The sequence below is a fragment of the Exophiala aquamarina genome, assembly GCF_000709125.1.
Source record: "Exophiala aquamarina CBS 119918 chromosome Unknown aczIA-supercont1.20, whole genome shotgun sequence".
In the NCBI taxonomy this organism is placed as follows: domain Eukaryota; kingdom Fungi; phylum Ascomycota; class Eurotiomycetes; order Chaetothyriales; family Herpotrichiellaceae; genus Exophiala; species Exophiala aquamarina.
In genome coordinates, this window is record NW_013550568.1 from 426,487 (window position 1) to 445,631 (window position 19,145).

The following is a 19,145-nucleotide window of genomic DNA, read 5'->3' on the forward strand; positions in this document are numbered from 1 at the left end:
GGCTTCAAGCTTTCGCCAGCGCTGACAAGCTCAACCCTGAAGTGCGAACGGCAAAATGCGCAACGTGATGTGGTCTGAAAGTTGGCTAGTCTCAGCAACGGCCGCCTGGCGCAAAATCTCGACATCGCACGCAGATTCGCAAGGACGAAAGGTCAAGAGCGGCCGGTCTACCAGGGTCTTTGCCGGCAAACCTCCGACAGTTTGAATTACCCGGATATCGATTCCATCTTCCGCAACGCAATGTGACAGAGCCGTTCGATTTATAAGTCCAGAGCATTTTCTCAATGATGCCCGTTATAGTCCCATCGCCTCACCTACCCGCCTGAGTGAACTAGGAAAACTCGACTTGCACCTTGAAACTAGACAGCGGTATCTCCTATCTCAGCAAAACTTTAGGGACGGAACGCGCTGCTCGACCGCAAAATGGGTGATCTTCGACCCCTCGAGTACTTCGCTGACCGCGCAGAGCAAGATATGCAAAACATCTCAGCTCCAAGCCGAGAACGCTTCAAGAGACCTTGGTCGCCGCGTGTCGGACCATCGCCTTACATGAAGAAGATGCCGGGCTTGCAGGCCAGATATCTGCACGGTCGGACAGCCCAGGTTGTTACTGGACTTTGAAGTTCGGCCTTGGTTTTGAGGAAGCCACTTCGGACGATTTTGTCGAAGCCGACAAAGACTTGAACACGACATCAGGGAATGGCATGGCCAACCCAGCCACACGATTCCATCTTTGGATCTATGCCGCCAGACCGGACGTCAACAGCATCGCTCACACCCATTCGCCCTTAGGTTCAGCACTCGCAGCGGCGGGCAAGCCTCTGATTCCATGTCAGATGGACATGACGCCATTATAGGACGACTGCGCCTTCTTCGGAAGATGGTTTGGTCTTCTTATTCCTGACCAAGGGGGTGTCATCATTCGCAATGCTCTGGGAGACAACAAGTCGATTTTGTTAAGAAATCACGGCCAACTGACCGCGGGTGTGTCAGTGGAGGAGGCCACCTATTTGTCCGTCTATCTCGAACGTGCCGCTGGTACGCAGCTGTGCGCTTCTGTATACGGAGAACCAACGCTTGTCCCCCGCGATTTGGCCATACCAGCTCACGATTACCTCCTCAAGCCCGTGTCGTCAATGCCGCCTTCGACTACCGGAGCAGAAAAGCAGATCGGGCTCATGGGCCTCTGCCTGGGACGAAGGGAAACGGGAAGCTGATCGAAAATCGCCATTAGGGAGAAAAGAATAAGGGCTTGCATTCACATTCTCAGAGTACCAGGCATCAACACGATAGCAGCCCTGACCAGGTGTACATATAGTTGAGTCTGAGTCTCTGATATTACATCAAGCATAGTCAAACTTCCCATAAAAACTCGAAATTCCCCAAATCCCAGCTGAATGACAGCGAGTCGAATAATGGCAGGTCCAGTTCTAAGGGCGTGGCGTCTTGTAGCGAGTCATCGCGGCGACCGGTCTGCGAAGAGTAGTGCTTGGAGTCTTTCAGTAGTCATATCCTCGTCGATCACAGGCGGCAAATCGAACTCAATATCAAGACTACATGGCCTTGCAACGTCTTCCAATATTGAGCGAATGTACGATGCACAAGCATGCGCCGCCATCCACATCATTCCAATTGTGTCGAGCAGACCAAGGCAGCGAGGTATCACATTGGACATGACCTGGATGGCAGTAGGCTGCATCCAAGGCCAAGCCCGACATTCCCAGCATATGTGGAGAAGAAGGATTGCTGCACCAAAAAGAATGTGCGCCGCCTGCCAGGTCTACGTAGGTCAGCTGTTGGACATTAGAATGGTCGCTGACGCTTTCAATGATATGCTTGCAGCGGTTGGCAGCCGAGGTGTTGGTCGATCGATTTTGGCTTTCAGGTAGAAATACATGGTGTGCCGAAATGGGAGGGAACCTGTTGGAACTACATGTTCTGAGCTCGCGTACCATTCCTCTAGTGCTGATTCGATGCCGATCAGCCAGGCATCAAGCCCTTGTGACTGTAGCTTTGCGGTATCCTCCAATAAATGGAGCACTCGATGAACCTCAATTTCGATCTGCCGATGATTGTAGAGATGCTGAGAGGTGCAGTGCTGTCGATTTTGTGTTGCGGCACCCTCAGGCACTATATGGGGGATGAATTCTTCAGGGAATGACAACGGTAGCCTCAACATGGGCGGACAAGCCACGATCCATGTTGTACGTAACCCGAAACAGCCTTTGACGTGTCTCTTGCTCCTCCTGCGACGTCTTGCTGGCTGAGGGTCAAGGGATGTTCTTACGCCTGCCGCCGTACATGCCCACGGACTGGCGGCCATGGGTTTAACATGTGCATAATGTTCCTGGAGCAGCAGTGCCTGCCCTGTGTTGGGTGGCCAACTTCGAGACCACACGATGCAATCCCTTTGGCCACCCATTCATGCCACCCACAAAGCGGTAGTGATAAATACAGAACTTGTCCCACCTTGGTTCGCGGCTGCACGAGTTTTGAAATGGGGCTGTGTTCTGGTCACCGTTATTCGAATGAGCTGGAGCTCCAAGCAAAGCTGGTTAAGGCTTGCTGTTGAAGTGTACTGAGGTGCTTACCGTATGTGATCCCCGATGGGCGCGCGGCAATGACCGTCGCGACGCCTGGCGAACGATCTGTGCAGAATTGAATGAAATAGGAGCATAAACTGGCTAGACTTGCCATTGCGGCGTCTTGGCCCACTAGAGCTCTCACCAGCGCGTAGGCGTGGGTGGATACCAACCTCCTATGGTGAAATTAAGGAACCCACGATACACCGCAATCGTAGGGGCGTCAAGGGGCTGTGGGTACGTGAGAATAGTCTGTATATCAGGTTTCAATGCGAATCCAGTGGCCGAAATGTTGCAAGATGTGTCGTACAACTCTGGATACCTGTCGAAGAAAGTAGGATCCATTTTGTACAACGAAATGCCGCGGTCCATGTGCAAAAACCAGAAAGCTGCCCGGGCGGCACGCGGGGATGAGAACAACGACGGTATATCTGGCGCTGGGAGGAGACTCTCGAGATCTGCATCGGCGCTTGTCTCATCGGCGCCGGACATGGCAGGGATAAGGTCAGTTACTCGGATATAGACCTTAACGGGGGGCGCTCCGAGAATGAGGTCACTCATACGCGCTTCGACCACGTAGCTGCTGACTGCATCACAGAAGATCTGGTCAATGTGCGGATTCGCTGCGTGAAGTCGGATTATCCGATCCCGGACTGATGGAAATGGAATCCAGTCAACCACACACGGATATTGATTCCTGGATTGGATCTGCGTTGGTCGGTAATTTTCATGCAGCTTCTGAAACGTATCTGGCGATGGGTCGACTTGCCAGGCGGTGAGATTGGCGATATGGTAGAAGCGCGTTTTGGCATACCAAGTCATAGCGCTCGGTCGCGCAACGCTATTGAACATTGACAAGGCCATCAGGACTGGTTGGTAGAGACTGGTTACGTCGGCAATCAGCATATCTTTGGACTCGGCCCTGCAACGTGAAATGGATTCGGCATACCTTTTCTGCTGTTGAGGGCGAGTTGACTGGAACCACGATGCATCGAGCTCTTTCTTCAGCAGAAGCCGAATGACCTGGACGTGATCTGAGAAGGACGAGTTTGATTGCTTCCAAACGCTGTTTGCCAGGGCATTCCAACCAGTCCCAGATGCGAGGGCATTTGCGTACGACTGGGGACCCATCTGATAATCAAACGACCATATATTCGGAATCTGCACATACGAGAGAGGCTGCGCATTGGCAAGGCCCACTTCCGGGGCCATGGTGCCTTCCAGAGCTTCAGGCCCGCCCCAGGCATTCTGGAGGCTCGCGGTTGTACGATTCATAAAAGTCGGAAATGATTCGTTGTTTTCTTCAGCAAGGGCGGTACTATACAGCGGGCGAGAGAGCTCGTCTAAGAGCACAGGTTCGCAGACATCGGGCACAAGAGTCAACAAGTCTTCGGGCGAAGAACTCGAGATCTGGACCCTGGCAGTCTGTCCCACACGGTCGGAAACCCCTGTTTGTCTTTCGTCCTCTTCTGGTGTGTGTTTCACGACGGGAATACCATCCAGCGTTTGAGACATAGAATCGGTCAACATCTGTATCGTAGCGCTCACACTATACAGTTTGTTTTGGACGTCGACAAGCTCGCGCCGCAGTGCTCGATTTTCTGTCTGCAGTGCCTCAATCTGTTCAGCATTGGATTCATCGGCGCTGGTACGGTGCTTTAGATCTCTCACGCATTCTGCTTGACGGCGACGATATGCACGCTGGGAAAGGCGATTACGTAGCTTTCTGTTATGACAATGGTTCAGAAACAAGTAACATAGCCTGATCTTCAAGGCAAGGATCGGGGAGAACCACGCACTTTTTATTCTGCTCCGAGCTTGTAGACAGTTTATTCGCCATTGTTAGAGCTTCCCGACAGGTGTGCGAAATTTAAATTGCTCGAAGTTTTCGGGGCCCGTCGTCAACCATCCGGCTGTTCCCCTAACTTGATCGATGTCAGCCTACGCAGCTTCCTCATTTATTGTGTCAAGCCTCACAGCTCACAGCACGATCAGCCAGTCTCTCTGCATTTCTAACCTTCACCGTCCAAGCGTTCAGTCTGACGGCCAAAGTGACTTCTAACCTCCCGCATTCAGAAGTTTCAATATTTTGTATCCGGTCCCACCGTGGGGGAGCAATTCAAATAATTTACTCGTCGAGTACCGAAGAATAGGCGCAATAGGCGGCAAAAAGGCGGGCGTTTAGGATTCAATCAAGCGGAAAAGCCCAGCCCTTGTCGGCTTTTGGCGCCTCTCAACTACATACCACTTCGCTTTTGCGATCATTTCCGCCCTATGACTTGAAGTCCATCAACCAATTTTCTGTGGGCCATGCGTCGATTGGTCATGTGCTTTCGAGTTGAACACATGGGGCTGGGCCGCTTTCCCACAGCATCTTCCGCTTCGTTTCTGCCTCTAGCTTCTGCCACACGGTCCACACCCACCTGCTGAATTGCCCAGTGCCTCTTGGGGAAAGCCACAGCATGCCTGAGACCTTTCCCCAAAAGATTTTGTGGATAGTGGGCAAATCGCCGCAAAGTCTTCGAGTTGCGCCCAGATTACCGCTCGTTGTTGCTGGCCGTAGATGGCATCGAACCTGGTCCTAGCGACAGCGCTAGCGAGGCATCGCTACAAGAAGCAGAGAAGATAGCTCGCGATCTCCTAGCGGAGCGTCCTGTTACAGAGTTACCGCATGTTGCCGCGTGGAGAGACGCCTACAAGGCTTTTGGTGCTAAACCGCAGCGCACCGGAACAATCTTGAGGCGCTGACATGGCGGGTAGAAGCCGCGTGTAAACAGATTAACTGATCATTACAATGCCATCTCGGTCAGACACCAGATCCCGGTCGGAGGTGAGGCTCTAGAGAAATATTGTGGACCGCCACGTCTTATCCGAGCAACGGGCAAAGAGGCTTTTCACACTGTCGTGAGCGGAGAAACGATTCTTGAGCACCCACCTGCCGGAAAAGTGGTGTGGTGTGACGAAGCCGACATCACTTGCCGCCGCTGGAATTGGCGACAGGATCCGCGTACTGCATTGACTGATGATACCACGCGCGCATTGTTCATCCTAGATGCGCACTCCCCTGTGGCCGACAGCTCTCTTCTGGCTGCAGCGGATGAGCTCACTGAGGCTCTCAAAAGATTGGGGACTGACGTTCAAGTTGCGCGCCGAGTTATAGGCGCTTCCAATAGTTAGTAGGACAAAAGTGATACGGGAAATTTGGGAAAGGTTGCAAGTGGTTCAAGAGTGGTTTGTCTTTCGGACAGGATCCGTTCCTCAATGTCGAAGAGCTGATGACCAACGCCTTATCGTCCAAATCTTGTTACCCTTTTGCGGTGGTGTGATAAGAAATGAAGACAAACGGATTTCTGCCTCATGGTTCAGGTCATCTTCTGGGAAATAACCGGCATTGCGGCTGCTGGAGAAACTGAGACCAGTGTGAATAGTGACAGGACCGATCATCTTGAGCATTCCACGCGCACCTCAAAGTTGCTTAGAAGTAGCCGCTTAATTGAGACAGCGTGCACACAATCTTTTGTAGCAGGGAGTCAATTCAGTTGAGAAGGCTCGACGTGATTGCGAAGGATACCAATGTTTTCCGTGTCGTTCATAGTACAGGGGTATGTTTACATGACACAGCTCAAATTCACTATCAATTCTACTGTCAGCATCCTTACACACTTCTCCAAATAGCTGGGGTCAACGAACCTTTTGTGCAGACGTGTTGACCGCCTCACCTTCATTCACATTAAGGACCCTGAGCAGAAGGACATTCCACTCGGAATCTTGTCAAAAACTCTTCATAGTCCACGTCACCCCCGGGTACGCGACTGCACATCCTCGAGGGAGTATTAGAGGTGGAAAATCAGGGAATATGAAAGAGGCACGCGCGGAGGCAATAGACCGAGTCTTCCATATGACAATATGAGAACAATGTGTCAACAACAGTAATCAGCATCAAGGCATGTGAGATTAGTGACGCGATATATCAATGCTCTTCATTTCGACAATATCGGCAACGACCCTGCTTATCTCGTCAATCATTTCTCTCAAACCGGGTTTTACACCCTTCCGATCTTCAGCTTTCAACTCTTGACTCATCTTCCACTTGCCCACCATACTCTTGACTTCGATCTCAATCCCAATGATCGCTTTCTTCATGATTTCGATGTATGGCTTCGGCGCGTCATCGACCTCCCATGCTGTCCCTTTGCCGTCAGGTTCCTGACCTTTTGCTGCAAGTTCGGCCTTGGGAGTCGAGTCATACTCCAGGCTACCCTCCGACATCCTTGTCAAGTCCTCCACTTGCTTTGCAGATACTGGCCTGTCTCAACTGCTTCCTTGTCATGGAATATCCTGGCAATCCCTCTGACTTCCTTAGCCACATAATCCCATGTAAGCACAACCTTTCCACTTGCCGGTTTCGTCCGCACGTACCATTTTGGCGTGATGCAGTGCTGGCTAGATGACGCAAAGGACACCGTCACCTCCGTAATAATGCAGCCATTTTCTGACCCAGTCGCCTCGATAACTGCCTTGGAATGCGGATTTGCCTTTGCCAAATTCCACGGAGTTTGCATCGCTCCAGTCCTTGCACTGGTTGCTTGACATTGCCCACTGGCGGCGCATCTGCCTGACCAGACGTTTCAAGGGCCGTGAGGTTTGTTGGTGGATCAACGACGCAAGGAATGTATGTGTGCCGGATCAAGGGAAAGTTGTCTGAGCTGGTTGCGCTAGTCAGAAGGCCAAGGGGGTTGTTTTGAATGAACTCAATAAGAGGCCTGAGCCGGGTTTCTGCATGAACGGAGCGGAGATACATATTATTCGTTCGATCATTTTCATCTTTTGTGAAGTCGCTTGTTGAAGGGTCAATAGGTAGCGATGCAGGGTGCTGGGCAATCGCGGCTATTATGTGGTCGAGGGCCAAGTCTATATTGACAGAATTTTGAGCAAGCGTAGGGCGCTGGGTTATCAAGGGCGCACCGGGTTATGAGTTTGCCTTTCAGACAATTGAGCGGTCCGTTGGTCACAGGCCAAATTTCTAGCAACAGGGGCCTGTTGGTGCTCAACTTCGGGGAGCATAGGACGGTGGCGATGCGGCGTAGATCCTACAGATATTGCAATCTAGAAGACCCAGAGCCTGCCGAATTTAGCCCACCAATTAATTATCTTTGTGTAGGAACCTCAACCTCTACTTCGAACAAGGAAGGAATGGTAGACATGAGTCTTAATTTCGTAATAATGTGTCTCGAAGTCGACCTTCCACTCCTCCGAGTGTCTCTAATACCACGGACTTTGCCGGAATTACCACCGCTTGGTATTGTAATATCAGGTTCACATATGAGTCTACCCGTCCAGATCGGGGCTGACTGCATCCCACGCTGATTTCGGAAGAGTTATAAGTGGTCAGAAGGTGTAGGCACACAGTCACAAGCCATTCAACTAGCCACTTGGTAACGTGGGGTGTCTCTAGAGTGACCCTACCAGTGAGCCTTGTTATATCGCGACCAAGCGGGGCAATGCCCAGGTGGAAGGCAGCAGCGAGGGGCGCAAAACGGCAAGTGGGATGTCGTGTGTTGAATGTTGATACGAGGAAAGAACGGTTCGTTTATTTAGTCGTGCCGTCTTCCGTCTCTGAGCCATCACTTTCCATTTGTACTAAAACGCCTCTATCTCAACCACCTTGAAGCACATCGTCAGAATAGAGCGACCTCCCGTCAATCGATCACTCACCTTGGATTCCTCCAAACAAAGATGTCTCACCAAGGCTGTCCCAAGTGCGGTGCCACAATCAGCAGCGGCAAGACCTGCAATTCCTGCGGTGCGGTGAGTACTATTAACTTTGTTCTCTGACCAAAACCCGGCCATCTTCATCGAAGCTGTGAATCGTCCGTGTACATATTTGCTGATTTGATGGTGGGGGTGTGCTGGTGCAGACTTGCCCTCGATAGGATCAAGCGAGGGGTCAAGCAATCAGAGGACCAACTCAAGGATGAAGAATTGATGAGTCACGACGAGATGAACGAGTGGCTACGGCCCAAGAACATGATGCCGATGAGCAGGAGACTTTGCTGGATGCGCAGCTCACGGGATAGCTTAATTTGTCTGCTTCCTGACTCACTCATTTGAGATAATGAATCAACACCACAAAACAAGTTGTTTGGATTCCTTGACCATTCTTTTGCTCTGGACATGCTCCAACCCCTCCGTTCAGGCTGGAATAACCCTGTCGAAGAACGCCAATAGATCTCGCAATTCAGCGGCTGCAGTCGAATGTCCCATTCCTGGGTACAGATGGCCATCAATATCTTCCTTATCCACCCATCTAACCAATTCCTCATTTCCTTGGACAAACAGCTTGGATGGCACAAGCATATCCATAGTTCCATGCACGTAAAACCACTTCTTGGCACTCGCCACGTCTTCCACCGGTGTATCTTTCCTCAGCGCTTCAATTCGGTCTCTCAAAGGCAAATACCCACTCAAGCATATAACTCCTCCAATTTTATTCCTCGACCGCCCTGTCAAGCCCCAAACAAGACTGATTGCGCAACCCTGGCTGAAACCACCGACAAGAATCCTCTCTGGGGGTGTACCGCTCTTGATCTCCTCTTCTACCAATTCATCGACCATGGCAACGCTGTTCAAGATCCCCTTTTCGTCGTCCCGTGCATCATCCTCCTCGACGTGGCCAGGCACACGTGGCTTCATGGAATGAGGCAGCGCTTTAGGCACGTACCAGGCACGTGTCATCGCTTCGTGATTATGAGGAGCATTCGGAAGAACCCACTTGAGGTATTGCACCTTGTTGTAAAACTGAAATTGCTGTGCAAGACCCAGCGGAATGCCCTCAGCATCGTCGCCATAGCCGTGGAGGAAGATCAGAGTGGCAGATCGGTTCGCCGAGGAGGCAGGAACGCTTGGCTGCACGACGTAGGGAGGTTTGGCAGACATCTCGTGCTGTTGACCTTCTCACATATATGCCCTGAGCCGCTTGTCCAATATATGGTCCTTGTTATTAGCAGACACGAGTACTCGAAGCCATGTCTAGGGGCAGTTTGCATGAGGGAGAAATAAGATTTTGTATGACAAGCCCAAAAGCCTCAAGTTTCAAGTTCCAATTGCGAACCTACCAGAGAAGAAAAGCTCCGTAAGCTACGAAGTCATGTCTGATGACACTCTCGGTTCTGATCCACATACTGACATCCCGGGCGAAAGCAAGTGAGTGCGGGGGAGGAAATGAGAGAGAGTGCAGACTCGGCGCCTGCGAGTAGAAGGAGGCCTTCCAATAAAGAAGGTAGGCCGAAAGGCCTTCGCGATCACGTGCTTAAATCACGTGATAGAAATGTTCTCCGCAACGGTCGGCCGTCGCAGTGAGGGGAGCCCTCTCGATATTTTTGACTATTCACTTCTCTACACCACTGAGCCGCAGAATCATCGCGTCTGCAGTTGAACAGGCGGTCCGCGGACATCACCATGAAGTCTCTCAAGAGAGGTCTGGCAAATGACCCGAATGCTGCCAACATTGCCAGCAAAGTCTTCATCCGGTCCACCAGAAACGGCCGGGTCCAGAAAGTTGTCAAGGAACAATATCTAAGAAAGGACATTCCATGTTCCTCGGAGCTATGCTCAACCTGCGCCTCGACGGCTGTCGCAGACGCCAATGGAGTTGGTAAGGTCTTGCCCTACTTAATCTCAGATGCGATACTGACCAACCAGTCCCAAAGTTTGTCCTTTCGAAACGTCCAATTGGCACCAAGGCTTTCCCAAAGGGCCACTACCTACTCCCAGATACCAACGTCTTGCTCAGTGGAATGGATGTATTTGAAGAGGCAGAACACTTCCATGATGTTATAATCCTGCAAACAGTCCTAGAAGAGTTGAAGAATAGGAGTCTCCCTCTCTACAACCGGCTGATGGCCTTGACGAAAAGTGAACAAAAGCGCTTCTATCTCTTCTTTAACGAATTTAGAGTCGAGACTGCGGTCAGAAGGGACGAAAGCGAGAGCATTAATGACCGAAATGATCGTGCGGTGAGGAGAGCTGCCTCTTGGTATATGTCCCACCTGTCAAATGCTACAAGGAGCGCTCCCGCAATAGTCGTTCTCACCAACGACCAGGATAATAGAACCAGGTCCAAGAAGGAGAACATCATCGCCCTTTCTCTACGAGAATATGTGTCGGGGCTAAATGACTCTGACAGACTTCTTGATATGGTAACCCAAGGTGCAGATGCTCGAGACAATCGTGCTGCGCAGGGCGAGTTGTTCTATCCAGAATACTACTCCATGTCCAGGATGATGACGGGTATCAAGTCTGGGACATTGCATCAAGGTGTCTTCCATGTCTCCCCATACAACTACCTGGAGGGGACAGTGAAGGTGTCTGCATTTGACAAACCACTCTTGGTTCTTGGGAGAGAGAGCAGCAATCGTTCAATATCTGGAGATCTAGTTGTTGTTGAAATCCTCCAGAAGGACCAATGGAAGGCGCCTTCTACGCAAATCTTGGATGAAGAAGCAGTGAACCAGAACGAAAATGCCGAAAACGAAGAGGCGGAAGAGGCTGTTGTTACCGAGAGAGAACGGCGTACCCTGCAAGAAGAAGTAAAGCGAGCACACACTGCTGGTGCTCAAACTCGTGCACAACCCACCTGTCGAGTAGTCGGTGTACTGAAGCGAAATTGGAGACAGTTGGTAGGTACGATTGACGCAACTTCCGGAAGTGGATCAGGTCAACGGCAAACTACAGTCTTCCTCAATCCAATGGACAAGAGGATACCGAAAATTCGAATAAGGACTCGACAAGTCGATGAGTTGATCGGAAAGCGTATCGTCGCTGCAATTGATTCTTGGGACCGCGATACGAGATATCCCATTGGCCATTACATCCGATCGTTGGGTGAGTTGGAGACAAAAGAAGCCGAGACAGAAGCACTCCTCCTTGAGTACGATGTTCAATATCGTCCTTTCCCCAAAACCGTCCTTGACTGCCTCCCAAGCGAAGGGCATAATTGGAAAGTCCCATCAGATCCCTCTCACCCTGGCTGGAAAGCCCGCCGCGATCTGAGAGAATTGCTGGTCTGCTCAATTGATCCACCAGGCTGTCAAGATATTGATGATGCCCTACACGCTAGACCTCTGCCAAATGGAAATTTTGAGGTCGGTGTGCACATTGCTGATGTTTCACATTTCGTCAAACCGAGCAATCCCATGGATACCGAAGCCGCAGCACGTGGTACCACCGTGTATCTCGTTGACAAAAGAATCGATATGTTGCCAATGCTCCTTGGTACTGATCTGTGCTCTTTGAAGCCATACGTTGAACGGTATGCCTTTTCAACCCTTTGGGAGATAACACCAGATGCCGACATTGTGTCTGCAGCATTCACAAAATCGGTTATCTTGTCACGTGAAGGATTTTCATATGAGCAAGCACAGAAACGTATCGATGATGCCAGTGCTACCGATGATCTGACTCAGGGTATGCGGACATTACTTGCGCTTTCCCAGAAGCTTCGACAAAAACGAATGGATGCTGGCGCTTTGAACCTGTCCAGCCCTGAGGTCAGAATTGAGGCCGATAATGAATCTTCGGATTCTCTTGCAGATGTCAAAACAAAGGCACATTTGGCTACAAACTCCTTGGTTGAAGAGTTCATGCTTCTCGCCAATATCACTGTTGCCAAGCAAATCCAATCAGTTTTCCCACAAACAGCACTGCTTCGAAGACATGCCCCACCACCGGCATCAAACTTTACAGATCTATGCGAACAGCTGAAGAAGATGCGTGGCCTAGAACTTGACGTATCAAGTTCGAAGGCACTTGCTGATTCTCTGGATCTATGTGTAGACCCAGAGCACCCTTTCTTCAACATTTTAATCCGAATCATGGCCACGCGATGTATGACCTCGGCCGAGTACTTCTGCAGCGGATCACACGCTGAGCCGGAGTATCGACACTACGGCTTGGCGAGCGAAATATACACCCACTTCACCAGCCCTATTCGACGATATGCCGATCTCCTGGTTCATCGACAGTTAGCATATGCAATTGGATATGATGGGGAAGGCAGTGAGATCGTCGACAATGATCTTCGCAACAAGGGAAAATTAGAGAGAGTCTGTCACAACCTCAATTTCCGCCATCGAAATGCGCAATTGGCCGGCCGAGCTAGTATAGAATACTATGTTGGGCAGGCGTTGAAAGCGCGAGCTGAAAAGACCCCCAATGCGGCCATAGACGTGGATGCGTTCGTCCTACGGGTCTTTGAGAATGGAGTCGTTGTCTTCGTCCCACAGTTTGGAATTGAAGGGCTCGTCCGGCTCGAAGACTTCGAAGCGGTCAACCGCAACAACACCGAGGGTGCCACGAAACCAGAGAGCGAATTTGACGCAGACAATTATCGATTGACCGTGACAGAAAAGGGGCACGAGAAGAACAGTGTCTCGGTAGCGTTATTCCAACAGCTGAAGGTTCGAGTGAGCTCTGAGGAGAAAGGAGGTGCTCGAGAGAAAGGAAAACGGAAAGTCCGGGTTGTTGTCTTGTCTCGACAGTAAATCTATCTGCAGGAAATGTATGGATTCCTTGCACCGCATATGCTTCATGCACGAGGAATAATGCCAACCTCGATAATTGCATAACCCTAAGATAACCCCCTTTGCTGCAGACATAATGTTCAATTTCTTCCCCATGCTTCCAAAGACGGCCGCGTCTGGAAGGTTCCTCGTGATATTCCAATTTTGCATGAATAACAGTAGGGACAACTCCAGGGTCGAATAGACCATGTTACCTCTCGCATCTCGATTCGGTTACACAATTACTCTCAAATTCCAGGCTGAAGTCTACAATCTCAGCTATCTTCTGGCTGTTTCAGCCCCATTCACTGCCTCGTGACAGGTACCGCGCTGATCACCACTTCTCGGCGCTCGGCCTGATCTCCAACTCATTCGTGAAGCCCGATTTCGGCTGGGTATGGAGATACCAATACGTTTCTGCAATCTACAGCACGCGTACACGCAAAACACACAGACGTTAGCCAACCAACTGATCGGTCTCGAAACCACCGCGAGGCACACAACGGGAATGAAACCGGAAGCCAGCAACAACTCACCGTCTCGGGACTGATCTTCGCGTCCGGGCCGGCATCCTTCATGAAGTCCGCGGTGCCGGGGGTGTCGATGATGCCGTCGATGATGGCGTGCGCGACGTGGATGCCCTTGGGGCCGAACTCGCGCGTGAGCGACTGGACGAGCGCGCGGGTCGCGAACTTGCTGACGGCGAAGGAGGAGAAGTTCGCGGATGCTTTGAGGGACGCGGTCGCGCCCGTGAAGATCAGTGTGGGCGGGTGCGTGGTGCTGTGATTGGTCGCTTTGAGGAGGAGAGGCAGCACGGCTTGGCTGAAGTGGAAGCCGCCTATGCTGTGGAGGGTAAGTAGGGGAGGCCGTGTTAGTGAGGTGATAGAGATCGGGGTTCTTCAATGGTAGTTGCAGTGACAAGATGTTTTGGTGCTTCCGGGTTGTGATATGATACGGTCGTTAGAAGAGGGCAGGAGAGGGTGATTGCTGGAGGCAGCTTACCAGTTCACGTTGAAGGGAGCAAGGAAAGCCTCCTCGGTCTGCTCAAGGAACGGTTTGATCGTGAGTTTCCCAGCGGCGTTGAATATCGCAGCCTAGACCCAGCACAGCATCCCCAATCAGCATCTCGTCTCCATAACGGTTTCCTCCCACTCTCCCTTCACCCGATCCCAGGAACCCCTCAGTCGACTTACCGCACAGGTAGAATCCGCACCAAACTTGGCATCAATCTCCTGGAGGACATTGTTGATACTGTCCGGCGAGCTGACGTCTGTCGATACACCGAACGCGTCGCCGCCACTGTCGTTGATCTCTTTCTCCAACGACGAGTAGCTGCTGGTGCTGCGGGCGAGCAGAACCACGGAGTATGCTTGGGCGAACTTCTTCGCGATTGCTGCGCCAGTTCCGGGTCCGACGCCTGCGATGATGGCATATGCTTTTGAAGTGGCCATGGTGGACGTACTGCGTAGATTTGGTGTTGGTCAGGTGTACTGTTTGAGATGGATATTGCTGACGACAACAACTGAAATGGAGCATTCACATGTCGTCAGGAGCTGTTCGGGCTGTTAGTCAGCAAAGGTGTTTGTCGATCAGGCTGGCCAATCACGCTGCCGCACGGGAATGCTACCGCACATCTTCTCGAACACGGTCCTGGGTCGGAACTAATGCGAAGGTTCAGGGACAAGCTGGAACTAATCCGGCCCTAAAATTGAAGGAGAGCGTAAAGTTCCAGTCCGTCAATGACAGGTCTCCGTTGCTCTATAACAATATCTATCAGAGTGGGCTGTTGCCTTTGCAATGGTGTGGGCTTGGGACTCCAGTCACTTCACCTAGCCTTGTCAACCCATGTATCGGTATCCAGCACCGGTTTGCCCATAACCGTCGAAACTACTTTGCTGAATAGAGATTCTATGTATTCAGCCTCATGAATGTACAAATTGACCTCAGCAACCCGTCGCTATGGCCTACGTTTAGGCTGTGGAAAGTCGGTGTAAATGAAACGTCGTCATCTTGATTATATGGCCACCGTGGCATCCATAGCAGATCCGTCGGCAAGGGCGTGACCTAAGCAGAGCCACCCTGGATCGTAGCAAGCTGAAACTTCCGCCAGAGGAGTTGGGCGAGGAGCCGGGAGCCGGGAGCCGAGGGCTCAAAGCTCAGTAGCCAGTTTCGCTTCGCTGGAGGCACGTCCGCTCGCATTGTTTTCATTAGACATGTTTTCCTCTCTCCATTCGCCTTCAGTGCCCTTGCTGACCTTTGGTACATAGAAATGTTTGTCAATTCGAGAGAGTGTGAGAGTGGCGAGAGCGAGAATCTCCAGTGTGAAGTTGAAGACATAAAATGCCGCCTTGGTGTCAAACCAAGCCGGGTGGTCAATTGGCCGTGGCGTTTCCCACGCAGTACCAGCCTTGAAACCAGCTATCAATATGCATAGAGTTGCCGAGGAAGTTATGATCAGTGCCTTGCTTTGCATGCTTCCTTTCCCTAAAGTCGTTTCGTGATGGTCTTGCGGTGGTAGAAATGCGACTGCGAGAAATGGCAAGGGTAGGACTGATATGACAAGCAAATACGTAATAGCAGCCAGTTGAATGTCGCGAGTAGTTCTCCTTGTTTTCATGTTCAATGTGTAGAACGAGAGAACGGTGGCTGTGATGACCATGATGAGTGCTCCCACAATAAGGGCATAAAGCACTTTGATAGCTAGGGCGAGTGCTGCATGCCATCGGAATTGAGGTCTCTTCGCCTTGAAGACACGATGTGCCAATGCCAGGTTGACGAGATAGAGGATCAGGATGCCGGCGTTGATGAAAATACCAGCTGCTATGGCAAGCCTGACGTTTGTACGATGCGTGGCCCATGCAATGCGCAGAATGCAAGTGACTATTCTGGCCATACAAAATCCGAAAAGTAGAACTGATGGACGGAACATATGGCCTCGTAGGCGGTTCCGTTGAAATATTGTCATGTTTGTGACGGCGAATCCAATGTAGATGCTCAACAGCACAGCCAGGGCAGGGACATCGACTGAGACTGTCGGTAAGCCTCCAATCTGGGCTGCCTTCGGGAGATAGGGAGGCTGAATCATGGTTAGAAGTGAGTAATTGGGGATTGAAGGGTCGTCAAAACTCACACCCTCTGGAATATTTTGCATTTGGGACATGGTCGATATGGCGTGCGGCGGCAGGCCACTGAGATTTCGAATGGATTGGTAGCACGTTCTAAGATCTTAACCGATTTGGACGTCGTCTATCAGTAGTTCTTAGATTGGCTGTCATCTCGAAGTGGTCTGAAGGTACGCTTTCAGATGAGGGTGCCATCGCATTAACATAAAACAAGAACCGGGATTCCGGCTCCACCATGTCGTAGCAACGATGCCACGACTCGGGCCCGAAGGCGAACATGATGAGCGCATTCCCTTGCTCCCGTCCTATGTGCGTTGGCTTGGTATGGCTCAAAGCATAAAGAGACAAAAGACTGCTCGCTAGTGATTGGACGAGGGAGGATAAAGCGGCCTCGGAGCGGACCAATTCAAACCTCCGCGCACGAAAAGCGGCCGAATGCCACGTCGCACGAACTCGGTTTTCGGCTCCTCCTAATCTACTACTTGTTTGAACTTACACAGTCACGAATGGTAACTGGGCGACACTTTTGATGGACAGCATGCTAGGGAATCCCCACCAAATTCATTCCGCCGCGAGCGCGGCTGAAGGGCGGCCGTCTAAAAGGCTTCGTAAAGGCACCAGGAGCTGCACTGAATGTTGGCAAGCCACCGCATCCTTGATACTGGACTCGTTCTGATAAGGAACAGGCAGAAGGCGCAAAATACGCTGCGTCTGGGCGTCCGAAGATGCTCGCACTTGCCGAAGATGTGAAGAGCAAGAGCACGAATGTGTCGCCCAGACAATTTCATCCAGGGTGCCCCCCATTGCGGAGTTGACTTCGCGAGACCGGATTTTGCGCCTTGAGCAGCAAGTTGGGAAACTAACTAGAGCACTTCATGGTATTGAAGATAGACTTGGTGGTCAAATGACCCTTCGAGACGACTTTACCCAAGCAGACGAAACGGTCACTCAGTCGGACGCTGAGTCAGATATGCCTGATGAGCTGGGTCCAAATGCGCCGGCCTATCTTCGGTCATTGTTTGATAACAATCTGATCAGCTCAGAGGGTCGCGGCGTTGACACTTTAAAGTTGACTGCTACTACCGGACCACTGATCCGCAAAGCAAGGGAAGAGCTCCAGCGACTAATACCGCCCAAGGGAGATGTAGTCGTGATTGCGAGATTCGCGGACGCTTGGCTTACCACATATCATTCGCTTTTCCCGTCACGGGCAGTCACACAGGGAAGCGCTGAGCTCATAGATCGGCATGATGAGATGATGAGACATGATGTAGAGCCTACAACGTTAGCCATATGGCTCATATCCATTGCCATCACAGTTCAACAGGTGTCGCGAGACGTAGAAGACCAACTCTCTGGTATCAAGAATCCCACCCAGTATTGCAAGACGGTTTCTGAAGCTGTGTCCCACACCATACTGAGGCACGATTCCATTTTGGGCACAATTGAAGGAATCGAAACTGGTCTACATTTCCTGAGATTGTAAGATACCCCAGCTTTTCGATTGTGGTGATCTTGCTGACAGTATACTCGCTGACTAGGCATGCCGGTCGGGGAAACTTCATCAACATGTGGTTAACACTACGACGCATAATAGCGATCTCGGAAGTAATTGGTCTGCCACATGCCGCTCGGTCACTTGAACGAGCAAAAGCTGCCCCCTATTCCACCAATGTAAGACCAAGCCTGTCCAAGCCTGAAGAGACGCGACTTCTCGAAAAGGCCGAGACATGGGCAGGTATCTGCATGATAGATCGCATCGCTGGCATGCTGTTCAATCTACCTGCAGGAACTAAGAGGTACCAATCAGCCAAGCTGGCTGTGTTGGACTCCAATGGCCAGGTTGTCACAAAGGCATACCTTAGCAGCTTGACGGAAATTGCCAAACAGGTGTACGATCTTGACGACGGCTCCGTAACAGGACTTTCGGACGCTGAGCTGTACGCCGAAGCCTTGAGAATTGACCAGGAGCTGATTTCGCTTGCGAGTCTTCCGCCGCAATCTTGGTGGAATACCTACACTCCAAGGGCTCGAGCCGATCAACTATTACAGTACTGGCATGCGTATATTACTATCAGAGTCCATCTCAAACTCACGCTTCAAAGCGATGCCAGTCAAAACTTCGACTACAGTCGCTATTCCTGCATGAATGCATGTTCTACTGCCATTCGCCGATATTTGGATCTTCGACGTGGTCTTCCTGAAGGATTCTTTGTGGGGCGCATTGTGGACCTTCAAGCACTTACAGCTGGAGTCGTTCTCGTTCTGGCATATCACAACTCGAGGTCCGCTCGGCATGTCCAATTCCAAGCTCAGACCATCGAGTCTCCAGATCTCTTGATTGCACAACTAGTTGATCTAATGGATTCCATATCATGTCTGAAAGCCGCCGACTTCGCCAAGCAGGCTGTAATCACCCTCCGCTCTCTTAGCGCGCTCCTCGACGAGAATAGTGCATCGAAAGAACAGGACCTGACCTTGACAGTCCCATTGCTTGGCAAAATCTTTGTCCGCAAGAACAGGAATCCAGTCGCAGCCCCCATTTCTCAGAGCGATGGCACCATTCCGCAGTTATCGCAAGCAACAAATGCTAATCAAAACGTCGCACCAGCCTTTACTCCCGCCACTTCAGATTTGTCAGGCCAAACCCTACCGGTAGCAAACTCATGGCCATGGGATCCGTTGTCTTTATTTATCGAGGATAATGACCGCGAGGCACTATTTCATCAGGCACTTATGACGGAAGATTTCGGACAAATGGATGCCTCAGTGGGTTTCACTGCCTTTGATTTCACTACCTAACCCCTGAAGCCAAGAGGCTGGATCTGCTTTATTTCGTTCCTGCCTCCATGTGTGGATGATTAAATGAATGAAATGGCGTC

The 19,145-nt window shown here is 51.1% G+C and overlaps 8 protein-coding genes across 8 annotated transcripts; 3 read left to right on the top strand and 5 right to left on the bottom strand.

Annotated features, from left to right (window-relative positions):
• Positions 1 to 458: 458 nt before the first annotated feature.
• Positions 459 to 1,049, top strand: A1O9_12039 (uncharacterized protein; the record flags this gene model as incomplete). The annotated part of the gene is made up of 1 exon (XM_013399185.1): positions 459 to 1,049. A coding segment is annotated over one exon (399 nt), but the record flags the coding sequence as incomplete, so codon positions are not given.
• Positions 1,050 to 2,723: 1,674 nt separating this feature from the next.
• Positions 2,724 to 4,422, bottom strand: A1O9_12040 (uncharacterized protein; the record flags this gene model as incomplete). Its single annotated transcript, XM_013399186.1, has 3 exons — positions 2,724 to 3,504; positions 3,532 to 4,308; positions 4,382 to 4,422. 3 exons carry the CDS (start codon positions 4,420 to 4,422, stop codon positions 2,724 to 2,726), a joined length of 1,599 nt encoding a protein of 532 aa, XP_013254640.1.
• A 2,114-nt stretch (positions 4,423 to 6,536) lies between these two features.
• A1O9_12041 (transcriptional regulator) lies at positions 6,537 to 6,851 on the bottom strand (the record flags this gene model as incomplete). The annotated part of the gene is made up of 1 exon (XM_013399187.1): positions 6,537 to 6,851. One exon carries the CDS (start codon positions 6,849 to 6,851, stop codon positions 6,537 to 6,539), a length of 315 nt encoding a protein of 104 aa, XP_013254641.1.
• A 1,923-nt stretch (positions 6,852 to 8,774) lies between these two features.
• Positions 8,775 to 9,518, bottom strand: A1O9_12042 (uncharacterized protein; the record flags this gene model as incomplete). Its single annotated transcript, XM_013399188.1, has 1 exon — positions 8,775 to 9,518. The coding sequence occupies one exon, from the start codon at positions 9,516 to 9,518 to the stop codon at positions 8,775 to 8,777; it is 744 nt and encodes a 247-aa protein (XP_013254642.1).
• A 522-nt stretch (positions 9,519 to 10,040) lies between these two features.
• A1O9_12043 (uncharacterized protein) lies at positions 10,041 to 13,123 on the top strand (the record flags this gene model as incomplete). The annotated part of the gene is made up of 2 exons (XM_013399189.1): positions 10,041 to 10,236; positions 10,284 to 13,123. The coding sequence occupies 2 exons, from the start codon at positions 10,041 to 10,043 to the stop codon at positions 13,121 to 13,123; spliced, it is 3,036 nt and encodes a 1,011-aa protein (XP_013254643.1).
• A 352-nt stretch (positions 13,124 to 13,475) lies between these two features.
• A1O9_12044 (7-alpha-hydroxysteroid dehydrogenase) lies at positions 13,476 to 14,592 on the bottom strand (the record flags this gene model as incomplete). Its single annotated transcript, XM_013399190.1, has 4 exons — positions 13,476 to 13,565; positions 13,678 to 13,984; positions 14,144 to 14,235; positions 14,335 to 14,592. The coding sequence occupies 4 exons, from the start codon at positions 14,590 to 14,592 to the stop codon at positions 13,476 to 13,478; spliced, it is 747 nt and encodes a 248-aa protein (XP_013254644.1).
• A 698-nt stretch (positions 14,593 to 15,290) lies between these two features.
• On the bottom strand, positions 15,291 to 16,301 carry A1O9_12045 (uncharacterized protein; the record flags this gene model as incomplete). The annotated part of the gene is made up of 1 exon (XM_013399191.1): positions 15,291 to 16,301. The coding sequence occupies one exon, from the start codon at positions 16,299 to 16,301 to the stop codon at positions 15,291 to 15,293; it is 1,011 nt and encodes a 336-aa protein (XP_013254645.1).
• Positions 16,302 to 17,167: 866 nt separating this feature from the next.
• Positions 17,168 to 19,065, top strand: A1O9_12046 (uncharacterized protein; the record flags this gene model as incomplete). The annotated part of the gene is made up of 2 exons (XM_013399192.1): positions 17,168 to 17,745; positions 17,805 to 19,065. 2 exons carry the CDS (start codon positions 17,168 to 17,170, stop codon positions 19,063 to 19,065), a joined length of 1,839 nt encoding a protein of 612 aa, XP_013254646.1.
• Between the last annotated feature and the right edge of the window lie 80 nt (positions 19,066 to 19,145).